Source organism: Lepidochelys kempii, chromosome 6, assembly GCF_965140265.1.
Source record: "Lepidochelys kempii isolate rLepKem1 chromosome 6, rLepKem1.hap2, whole genome shotgun sequence".
Lineage (NCBI taxonomy): Eukaryota > Metazoa > Chordata > Testudines > Cheloniidae > Lepidochelys > Lepidochelys kempii.
Window position 1 is genome coordinate 40,501,971 of NC_133261.1, and position 12,294 is coordinate 40,514,264.

The 12,294-nt window shown below is 43.0% G+C and overlaps 1 protein-coding gene across 1 annotated transcript in view; it reads right to left on the bottom strand.

Annotated features, from left to right (window-relative positions):
* Positions 1 to 11,681, bottom strand: part of SPON1 (spondin 1) — a 316,618-nt gene extending 304,937 nt beyond the window's left edge. Inside the window, exons 1-2 of the mRNA XM_073347696.1 lie at positions 11,152 to 11,681; positions 781 to 887 (exon numbers count right to left, since the gene is read on the bottom strand). Of these exons, the coding sequence (XP_073203797.1) occupies positions 781 to 887; positions 11,152 to 11,377 (333 nt within the window). The 5' untranslated portion in view covers positions 11,378 to 11,681. The remainder of the gene's footprint in view (positions 1 to 780; positions 888 to 11,151) is intronic.
* Between the last annotated feature and the right edge of the window lie 613 nt (positions 11,682 to 12,294).

The following is a 12,294-nucleotide window of genomic DNA, read 5'->3' on the forward strand; positions in this document are numbered from 1 at the left end:
ATTGTGCACAATATCATCCATAATAATATTTCTATGCTGAAAATTCAGTACAAACAGCTCAACAAGACTTGCATTTAAAAATGTGATACTTATTCTTGCTTTTGTGCAGAATTATCTGTTATGTAATGTGGTTTTGAAATAACTGAAAGGATGCCAAGTTTCAAGAGCACCCTAACTATTCTCTGATAACACCCAAAGGGCAGATTGTGATATTTTTAATCATGTTAAGTAGCACTTTCCCCCATTGACTTAATTGGGACTATTCACAGAGCAAGTTACTATTCAATATATCTTTATCACACTCTAACATATAGCTAGTAAGATGGTTACAAGCAAAGAAATGACCTGGACACATTAGCTGTATTTGAAAGAGACATATTGTAGGACAAAAACATGTAGGAAAAGAAATATAAAAGGTGAAATGTATGGATTAAACCACCACCGTATTTGAATAGCAGGCTATCCAGCCCAAACTCTGATCTATTATGCCCTGATTCAGCAAGGCACTTAGCCACAAGCTTAACTTTAAGCATGTGTTGAAGGTCCATTGAAGTCAAGGTTTAAGTGCCTTGCAGATCTCCTGAAGAGCATGGGCAGAATACAAAGTAAATTATACTGCCCTTGCATCATCCCAACCTTGCATCATGCCAACAGCCACAGAAATGTTCATGCTTATACAACATCTCGCATTCTTTAATGTTAATAACGGCTCCTCTTTGAACCAACCACACAGTGGGGTGGAACACAGAAGCCATAGGTCGGCAAGGAAGTGTCTCTCACCTGAAAGGTTCCTGCGTGATCTTCTTCTTTGTCTCCCTCTTTGCCCTCCTTCAGAGCAATCAGTGTGAATCCACGGAAGTAGGCTGGAGTGGCAGCAGAAAGCGTTACTGAAGCAAAAAAGAAAAAAAAAATGATTGTGAAAACAACAACCTATGTATCAGTTTATTCTACAGCTTGGTCTAAAGATCTGTGTTAATTTGGTGCTAATGAAACCTAAAGATTAATAGAGTATATCCAGGCAAAGTGCAGGAAGGTTCAGTCCAAGTTTCCATACACAATTCTGCCAAAGCATCTCAGTCTTAATATGAAACATTGCTGTTATTTACAACCCAGGGATTTCCTTAAAAATAGACGGTCAATATGCTAAATTCTTGAGGGAATTTTTCTGCAAAGACATATCTACTGGGGCCTTTCCTCCCTATCTCAGGCTCTTTGCTTAGCAGAGGTGTGACCCCTGACATATATCATGTTTCCTTAATTTTAAATGCAAAATAAGAAATATTTTAGCCAAATCTCTGAGTCCAACTGAGCTACAAATGCCTTATCCACCAGTTGAGGTGAACTGCTTTCCATTGCCCTCATCCGGGGGCTGGACAGGCCACAAGCATCATTTACCACTAGAATTGACCCTTGGAGACAGTTCTGCCGGCTATGGATTAACAGAGCACAGTGGCCTTTAGTAAAAAACAAACCTCAAAAGCACCCTTACCAATGCCCTAGCCTGCCCAGGAATGCCCCAAGCCTCAGGTGTCTGTGGAGGTGATTATGCGCTTCAAAGCTGGCTTCTCTTATTTCACAGTCCCTGGAAACTTCCCCTATATTGGGGGATTCCCCAACTCTCCTGTTAGTCCAGCTTTCTATTGTATTATCTCCCATTTTACCTAGGTTCTTATGCTGTCCTCTTCACTCTTGTATCAGACAACCTTCCAGAGTGCCTTTTTCAAAATGACCAACATCTGTCTCTCCATGTCCTTTATGCCCCCAGACCGGTGCAAAGGGAACAGATCTGTGGCTCAATAACTCTAAAATTCCTTTCTAACTTTCTCCAAACTTCCCAGAAAAATTCTACCCTGAGATGAGACATGGCCATGTGAAATTTCAGGGAGATTGGTTTCTTTTAGGGGAAAAAATTCGTGTTTGAAAATTGGGCTTACACTGTGAGAATAGCTTCAACTTCAACTATGAAGCAGATACTGTCATTTCATAATCTACCTTCACACCCTCAAACTCTGGTTGGCACCATAAAGACTGAGAAAAATCCCTGATTCCTTGTGAACAATTCCCACCGTCAATGCCACTACACAGGAGAAAATCCATGGTAGAGTCCCTTTGACGCAGATAGGCCACTGGTTGTTGAAACGAACGTCTGAGAGTGATAGGTAAAATTTAAAGGGTTTGTATATTAGAATTTGTTCAATGTCCAAAAGCGTAGCTGCTTATCTGGAACATAGGTGGTTCTCCTTGATCTGGAAATTAATCTAGAACAGTTGTTTTCAACCTATTTACCATTGTGGGCCACATATGGAACTCTCTATGCATTAAGTGGGCTGCATCCATATAATATATACTACCTGTATAGCCCTGAGGATGTCACATGAACTGAGAACCACTAGTCTAGAAATATCACAAGGACAGAATTTATCAGCTGATTTCCAGCACTATCTAGTATAGTTAGATCGGAAAAAAGAAAAGAATAGGCTTTCTGGCAGGATTTCTACCTATCACCTTCTGGTAAGTCATGAGGAGAGGAGGATTAGACAGAAGAAAAAAAAACACTAAAAAATTAAGTTAAATGAGTGAGTCTGATTTCTGGAAAGAGCTGGTCAATTAGAGCAGTGGATCTCAACTTGGGTGTATGTCAGCTCATTCAGATATTTGCCTAGTTTTACAACAGGCTACATGAAAAGCACTAGCAAAGTCAGTACAAACTAAATTTCATACAGACAATGATTTGTTTGTAGTGCTCTATATACTGTATCAGTGTTTCTCAACCTGGAGGTTGCAATTTATTTTATAGTTATATAGTAAAAATGAGAAATTAAGGAGTTTTTCACACTTTTGTATTTTTATGTCTGAGTTTGTAAGTTAGTAGTTTTTAAGTGAGGTGAATCTTGAAGTATGCAAGACAAATCAAAGATCTGAAAGGGGTACAGTAGTCTGAAAAGATTGAGAACCACTGAAACAGAGGAACTAATTTGAAAATACCTTTGTGAATATAAGTGAAGCATTTGGTTCACTATGATCTAGGAGTTTGTTTGTTTTTTTCCAGAGAAGAGCAGAATATTGATCAACAAGTTAGATATTCCTGAAAATCTCATGACTTTTAGCATAGTTTTGTATTCATTCAATGGAACTTAATTATCAGACTGCAAGCTCTTTGGGGCAGGAACTGTATTTTCATTACATGCATGTAAATGTGGTCTCAATATCTGACTGGGCCTTCAGGCACTATGGCAATATTAAAAAATAATAATCATAATTGTTATTCTCTTGTCAGTGCAGAAGGCCAATGTGGGTGGGGAGTTGACAGACTTTTGCAGCTCTAAATGATAAATTTAAATAAAACTCTAGGACCAGATTCTCAGCTGGAGTAAACAGATGCAGCACCACTGAATTCACTCTTGCTGAGGAACTGATAGAGTCTAATTCCCACAAAAATCATTGATATGTAGCAAACTTTCCCATGGATTAGTCACAATTCAAGAGAAAAACATGAATATATCTTAAATACATAGTTTTTCAGCAACATCTAAGTGACCGTGAATTTGAGTAGAAAAATCCAATTGTGGGCTGACCTTGGGCATAGGTAATATATACAAAATCCATTTATATCCTTGAAAAAGAACGTTTGCCACATTTAAAGCCCTATTCTGCAATTTTTTTACTTACGTATAGCTATTGTCTATTATCCCGGGGATCTCACACACAACTTTTATTTCTCTTCAAATATTGGAAATGAGAATTTGAGTATGGGGTGAGATTTGAGTGACAAGGGTTATGACATAAAGTGTGAGTGTAAATTACTACTTGTGGAATGATTGTGTCTATCTTTTCAATGTGATTCGCTACAGATGCTGGCTTTACACTGTAACACTTATGCCAACCAACCTATTCCATATAAAGACCATTCATAACATAAGCTCATAACTTGTTACATTAGAGAGAAAGAGATTTCTCACAAAACAGAGAAGATGGAATCAAGACCAAACTGATTGGTGATTCTTTGTTTCTGATTGGTGATACTTTTTAGTTTCATTAATCCTCCTAATAAAGCCCATTTGCTATTTCTGTCTCAGATTTTTCAGGCAAAAAGGAAGGAACAGTGAAGGTTGTTGTGGAAACGGTTTTGCCTCCCAAGGAATAAGAGAAATATACTAGAATGCACATAATGGCTATGGCCTCGATTCAAGCAAGGTGTCAAATCTATCCCCATTCAAGACAGCACTTAAATACGTATTGAAGTGTTGTTCTGATTAGGGATGCTTTCCTGAATCACTACCTATATGTTTTACAGTTGCATTTATTGCATAAACAAGCATGATATACTTAACATTCAGAGTAACAATAAAGCATCTATTACATTTTAGATTCTATATAAATAAGAAGAATCAATTAGCATTTCTTTTTTATTTTTCCCCCCTCTGTGAAATTAGGACTTGTCATGGTTTTCAGGCTGCAGATTGGAGCCTCCTACTGTATGGACACTGAACAATCCTTCAGGTGCCCCCATTTGCCTACATAAGGGATCCTGTGATACAAACTGAGTTACAAAGTCCACTTGTGCTTGGATGGGATGGGGCTCTTGGCTCCCTTTTTGTATGTCCTCAGATTCCATAACCCAAGGGGCAGATGGTAACGGTATCAACCACCTAATCAGCTTGCCTTGGAACCTACCTGGGCTGGTATACCAGTGTTGTTTCCTTGTCAACATGGGTGGGGGGAGGGCGCTTATAAATGACCTTTGTGAGAGCTATTCTCCTGAAGGCTTCCCAGGAATTTCCCTTGGGAGCTGTAGAGCTACCATCTGCTCTCTCCCAGAGCTGCTCAGCAACTGCTGGAAAAATTCCTGCTTTTAGGTCCTTATTCTACCTTTGATATGATTGACGGGGCCCAAGGGGTGGGGCCAGCATTGCCCATGGCAGCTGTTTAACCCCTTCATCATCGGTGTGGGGTTTATACCAGGAGTTCTCAACCTTTTTCTTTCTGAGGCCCCCGCAAGATGCTAGAAAACCTCCAGGGTCCAGTGGGGGGAGGGGAGAACTCAGGGCTCCGGGCCAGGGGAACACTTGGGCAGAGGTGTAGTTTGACTTCCGGGGGCGGGGGGACGGGGCAAGGACTGGTGGGGCTCTGGCCAGCTCTGCACAGCGGGGTCCAGAAAGGCAGTGCCACCTCCACCCCTGACTCACCTCAGCAGGTCACTGACGGGCCTGGGGCTGTGCGCCAGTGACTACTCCCGGAGGACTATGCTGGGCCTAGAGCCGCCTGGGCAGGTCTGACCCGCTGCATGAGCAGTCAAAGGGGGTTGGGAGCTGAGGAGCAGCCACAACCCCAGGCAATAGCAGCAGACGGGGGAATGCCATGACTGCCCACTCCATGGCACCACCGGCCACAGGAGCAGCTGCCCCACGCTGCCTGGCTCCAGCTTCCTGCCTAGGACCTGGCCAGAGGGCAGGATCTGAGAGGGGTTGGGGAAGAGAAGGAGGAGGAGTTGGGGAGCTGACCCCAGAACTCCCCTACTGTGGTTAAGGCAGTGCAGTTGTGGGGGGGGGCAAAACCCTTGTTCTCCCTTAAAACTGCCCATGGGCTCAAGGTTTCTGCCCATGTTGGACTTTCAGGCCCCTCCCCTGGCTTCAGCAGGGGTGGGGGAGGGAGTTCGGGGTTTCAGCCCCACACCGTTCCCAGCTGCAAACAGAGGGAGCTTGGGGCTTCAGCCCCCACACTGCTCCCCACTTCAGGCCCACTGAGGGCACTGGGTATCAGTGGCAGGGCTCCAAACCCCCCGGTTGAGAACTACTGGTTTAAACAACCTGTCATAGGGCTACTAAAGCCTATAAAAGCCTACAAAGCCTACTAATGTCAATATAAAGGCTTTGCATCAGTCCCTAAAGACGTGTTTTGCCATTGACATGAATGAGGCCAGGATGTCACCCTTAGTGTTCCTGAAAGATGCTGGGTAGCTGTGATGATTGAATATATGTGTCTGCATTGTAGATACAATGCAAACTTCCACCTACTTATCAGTGTCACTAAATTCTAACCCAGGGGTCCAGATGGAAGTGGGAAAGTAGTTCAGCCTTTATGGACCTCTCATCCTTGGTTGGTCTCCCTCCCTCAGTCGGTTGAGATTGGCAATATGTGCCATTTGTGGTGGCTCACTGATGAGGACACCAAGGCACTGAAAAAATGAACTAAGATCTCTACATTAATTTCATATAGGACACTGTGTTGCCAAAAATTACAGTATTTGGTGCTTTTCTTAAAGCCCTGGAGGCATGGATTACTTGAGAAAGTACATAAAATGAGTCCAAAATTTATTACTGTTTAAAAATGTCATGATTTTTAAGCTACTCATGATATATTGAGGCCTGAGTCATGATTTTTGAATGCCTGAAGTTGGTAATACTGCTTCATAGCTTTTTGGAAACTACTGAGTTGGGCTACATTGAACACAGATGTATGAACGGAAGTATTTCTAGCCTATTATCAATTCCCTGAACCTATCCACTCTGCTAAGATAACACTGCTTTACAAGATTTGATTTGAAGAATTGTTAAATAAAAAGGCTTGTTATGGTAACTTGCATGCACATTGCATCATTATTGGTCCTACAATATTTGTTTCTTTATATAACTGTATGACTGTGATTCTGTGTCAGAGCTCAGTCTCATTTCATACAAGAGGTGTGTGTGTGGGGGGGGGGGTGTCATTACCTGATAGGGACTCAAGAGATAAAGGTCCTTTCTTGAGCTAAATTATAACACAGGTTCTATGTATATTATTTTGTAGGTCACTTGGGGTGATGGTTGATTTACATGTAGATCAAATTGTTTATTGAAAATAACAGACCAAAGTAAAGACTATGTAACTCTAAGGGTGATATTAAACCTAAGCAAAAGGATTTTGTATATTTTACTTTCCTGGGGGAGATTAAATGGCAGAGACTCATTTTGCTCATTTCCATACCTCTTGGACAAATCCTAACCCCTTTACACTCTCTCTCTCTCTGCACTCCTCCACCCCATGCTAAAAGTGATGCAATCAGAATTGCATGGTAGGATTCTAAATGCACTTGGCTTTAGGCAAAGAAGCCACATTGTGTAACTTCTCATTTAAATTAAGCAAAAACCTCTGTTGTATTTTGCATAAGTGAAGACAGAATAAGCCCCTTTAGTTTCAAGAGGTGCTTTCCACCCTAATTACAATGCCTATTAAACTCCTGAGGTAGATATGTCAGAAGCACCCAGATCGGTGCAGAATGGAAGTTGTTAATAAATTCCAAAAAAGTGGGTCTTCGTGTGGGGGGGGGGGAGGGGGGAGAGAGAGAGAGAGAGAGAATGAGATTCAAGACCACTCAAGAGGGAAGCGCTTGGAAAACCAATGCAAATGGAGCATACAATGTTTATCTGAGTGGGTCCTTGAACACTGTTTATTCTTCAGGGAAGGTGAGCAGACCTGCAAATGAAAATTCCATTAGCAACAGAAACAGCATCCAAATGGAAGGAGCATTTAAAGGGATTATAATAGTCTCTTCCTTGTTTCCTTCAATAGCATAACAATTTCAGGAGGGAATAATTTGCATTTCGTACGCTCATGTGAAACATCCATCTTACAGACTTTTTTTTAGAATTTTTTTTTAAGTACATATTTATGGGAACAGAACCTACTCTGTCTTGTCATGTAAAATAACGTTATAGAGTTTTCTAACTGAGCTAAAAGAAAAGGAGTACTTTAAAGTCTCTCCAGGATTAATAAAGCAACCGGGCTGGGACTGATTACTGTCAGTTACTGCTTCTGTGACTTTATTACCCAGAATAATGTTTAAGGTTTGCGTCCCTGTTTGATTGCTTACAAGGCCCAATCATACTCTCTTTGAGAGCAATGGAAATTGTGCCCTTGACTTCAGTAGGAGCTACAGCAGACCTATTATGGCCTGGATTTTCTATCAGACACAATAGGTCTATGCATATGGGCATAAACCAAGGGTAGTCAATTATTCTTTGTCAAAGTCCAAATTTCTTGGTCAAGGTATATAGTGAAGGTCCAGAGCCCAGAGATTTTTCACACCACAATGACCAAAAAAAAAAAAAAAATTACGGTCTGTTCAAAAGTGTGTGGTGGTCTGGATTTGGCCTGTAGTGCACCTGTTGACTACCCCAGCCTAAACTCCAGGGCCATGCAGTAATGTGAACAATGTTGTCACATGATCCTGGGAGTCAGAGGAGCAGATTATGTACCCCTGGGAGAGGCAAAGGGAATGCCCTGCCATCTGACTGCTACAGCACTAGAGCCTCCAAATAAATATATTGGGAGACCCGGTCAGCCAAACAAACTCAGCTGGGGGAAAGTCAATGAGCCCTTGGCCATGGCTGCTTTCTTGGCAGCCAGGGAAAGAAAGAGAGGAGGAGAAGAGAGACTCTCCAGCCACCATTGCTGCCTCTCCTCTGGGCAGCTGGGGGAGAAGGGCCACATTTACTGCTGCTGATGCCTCTTCTTTGGGAGGCAGAGCCATCCAGATGTTGACCTCAGGTTTTTTATGTGTCCCTCGGAGGAGGGAGTAACCCCATGACCACAGCCCTCAGCTGCTCCAGTCACAATAAGCATGATTCCTAAGGCCACCCTTGGATCACAGGACCCTATGATGAGGTGCTCCCCTCTGGCTCCAGACCTATGAGCTACCACCATCCCAACATCTCCCTGAGGAGTAGAACCCTTTGAGGGGACCCCAGCTGTCCAGCAGAGGGCCCACTGGCCCCTACCACTGCCACTTAGAACACTCTACGGGGGGGGGGGGCAAGTAAGACTTCTCCACCTAGAGAGCCCTCTTGGCGCCTCCTTCTAGACAAATGGTTCCTATCCCCCCCAAAGACAAGCAGCAGCAGTAGGCTAGAGAACAGGAAGGCTCTAGGCCTTCAGAAAGGTGAATGACAGCTGTGATCTAGGGTCCTCTGCTCCCTGCTACACTGGAACAGCAGCAGTGGTTCCCACTACTACAGCTTCAGACTCATGTGAGTGGCCCCCTCCATCAAAAACCCCAACAGAGGCATGGATCTGAAAGGATCAGGCGTTACTGGAGCCCCTAGGGGGCATGCCTAGTGTCTCAGGCCACCTTAAATCAGCCCTGGGCCCATGGTAACAGCCTTTGATTAAGTTTGGCTCTGCCTCAGCTCTGGTTCCCAGAGTCTTCTACAACATTGTTTCTTGTTCTCTGGTAATTTACAAAACCAGCTTGTCCTTAATGTCCCGGCTTTTCTCATCACACACAGTTTCTTCACTTTGTATAACACAGAAGGATATTTCTAATTTCCCAGTGGAGTCTCCTTTGAAAATGAACTCAGTAGCCCTGTGTTAAAATGTTGCATGATGTCACCACATTGTATATGAAACAAGTTACATTAACTCTTGCTGGAGCTGATAAGTATACTTACAGAAACATTTAGCTATCTTCCACCCACACGCTAGTAAAGCATTCTTGAAAGACCGTTTGCTACGGTTTAGGTGTCATCTGAATAATTTAATCTTAAATGTCATAAGCATGTATGCTTAGTTGAACCTTTAATGTCACAGTATAACTTGCTTGGGACAAGAACCTGAGAGCTAATAATGAAAACGTAATGTAAAAACACTAAACTGATTATTTTGTTAATTAAGCTCTGTGTAATAAGAGTTAATATACCCACCAAATGTGTTTCAAAAATCTATTTCCCCCATCTTAAAATAAAATAAAATCTTCTCAGCAGATGAAACAAACACCTAATAACATTTTCACTGGAAATAATTTACAAAATTTTATAAGAATATTTATGTGTAATTCACTGCCAAAGAATCCGAGGTTTCTGTGTAGTGCAACCAGAACAGATACTAAGCTGACATGCAATATAAAGTCTTGCAAACTCAAGCTAGTAAGTCAAATGTCTGTTAACCTGTTTGTGGGAAATGTGTGTTTCTTCAAACCGTGTTACAAATTGCTTACCATGCTTTAATTTCTCTATCTGAAGAAAGATCACACAAAGTAATATGCTCACAAGTAGTGATGCTCACAAACAGGTTAATCACCGTTGTAGATGTTCCTCTCTAAGAATTTAAGTCTAATGATTGTATTTATGAGACCGTGCACACGATTTTTCTTCAACTTGAACTCAGACTGCTGTGTTCATCCAGTGGGAGAGCCTCGCTCTTAATACCGAATCTAACTAACAGGGGAAGGATGGAGAGCCACCACTTGGAAGCAGCTCTGAACAAATTATTTGCTCTCGCCAAACGAGGGTTTCCACTGATGCACTACTTATCAGTCTGTCATGAGAGATCAGACCTCTAACTGCACAGTCAGTTTTCTTTTCAAAGTGGTATTTTCAAATCGACATCAGCAATGTATATTACGGATGTTTATTTCCAAATAAATATGATCAGGCAGAAAAAAGTGGCTTGAAACTGCCTTCACCTGTTAATTATATAAAAATGCTGAGATGTGTTTCAGAAGTTCATTTCCAGCACTATATGTGCAGTGTTCAGCACAGAATGCATCCCTAGGACTCTTATCTCCAGTGGTCATTAGCACCATGTCTCTCTCACTCTCTCTTTCCTGCTTGAACCATCTGTTCACATCCCCAGCAAAAACGCGTGGGGGCAGAGGGAGATAAACGTAAGGGGGAAAATTGGGAAGTTAGCAGCCTCCTGCATCAGTTTGCCCTTATGCTAACTCATTAAATTCATACTCATATTTGAGGGCAAGAACAATTAGCTCCGAGTTTATGAGCCTTTCCACTGCGTGCTAAATCTTGTACAATTTGCTGTGCTCCATTGCTGGGGGTGGGGGGAATCAGGGGAACAGAGAGGGAGTCTGTATTGCACCAGAGAACAAGCGGACTCTAGATTCTCGCTGCCACTCATAAAGCTGCTAGAACACACCAGAGAAGCAGGAAATCCCCCTTAGTGCCGAATGAAATATTTGGGGTGAAGTGTTACTCTGAAATACAACTCACACTCACTTGCTGCGAAAGCATCCCCTCTGCAAGTTGTGTGCGGAAGTACCCCGCACTGTCTCGATTACATACACACACACACACGTCTTTTAGTTTCAGTGACGCTTGTTCCGCTCATCATCATCATTAAATTATTATTATATTGGGTAATTACAGAACTGCAAAGACTTACCCCTGTAATTGTTTCCAGGCTTGTAAAATTCAGGATCGCCTTCCACTCTCAGGCTAAATTCATTATATCCCTCTCTTCTCGTGCCTTGGGCTCGCAGAATCCGGCTGCAATATCCCTCTGATTTCGTGGCTTTCTCTAAGGTTTCATCAGAGAAACCCAGCGCCACTAAGGGAAAAGTCAAAGCCAGAAAGTGCAAAGCGAAGGGTTGTAAATGACGTCCCATCATTGGTGCTCCCAACAACTTTTGGTGGTGCTGCTGCGGATCACAACATGAACAGGTTGGAAAGGATGGCTAGGAAATACCCCCCCCCCTTGTCTCTCTGGAGAAAACCAGCAAGCAAGCAAGCCTCTGACAAACCCGCAGCCTCTGTCAGTTTTATCCTGCGAGTTCTCCCCAGCATGGGGAGAAAGAGAGAGAGAGAGAGGCTGAGAGCTGCGAGATCCGAGGGAGAGAGAGGGAGGGAAGGAGGGAGGGAGAGGGAGCGAGCAACGAGCTCTGATCTTGCCCAGATCCCGAAGTGAAGTGCTGTTTTGTTTCAGAGCTTGTGATTAGCAGCTCGGCAATGTTTACTTAGCAGAGCTGCATTCACAGGGTTTGGTGAAATAGCAGAGCACGGGGGACACTGCTGTCTCCAAGACATCCAAAGGGGGGTGGGGGAGCTTCAACTGGATGCACTGAGCTAACAGACTCAAAATTAATCACCCACATTCCTGCCAAAGTCTATAGTTACTGTAGGGATAAAAAGGCTCAAAGAATTTCCTGATTCCCCCCAACACCACCTTTCTTCAAACCACCAGACATTGCAAACATTTATCGAGTTCAGCGCAGATGGCTCCAATAGCCACACTCTCCCTGAAGACTTGAAAAGCAAAGGGGGGGGGGGGGCTGGGCTGCAGTGTCTTAAGTGCAAACTTTATCAGGATCGTGTATGTGAGCGATATGGGGAGATGGATATGCCAGAAGCAGCTGATGCATTTCTACACCAAATCCTCATCCTGCAACACATGCACTCACTCGCAAATTCTGACTTCAGTTTCCATTCTGTGAATAGAGGGGCTCTTACATAGATGGACTATCCACACAAGAGCCCCCACACAGGGATGTTTCAGGATTTACTGAAGGCTCAAATTAGCTTTATAGTA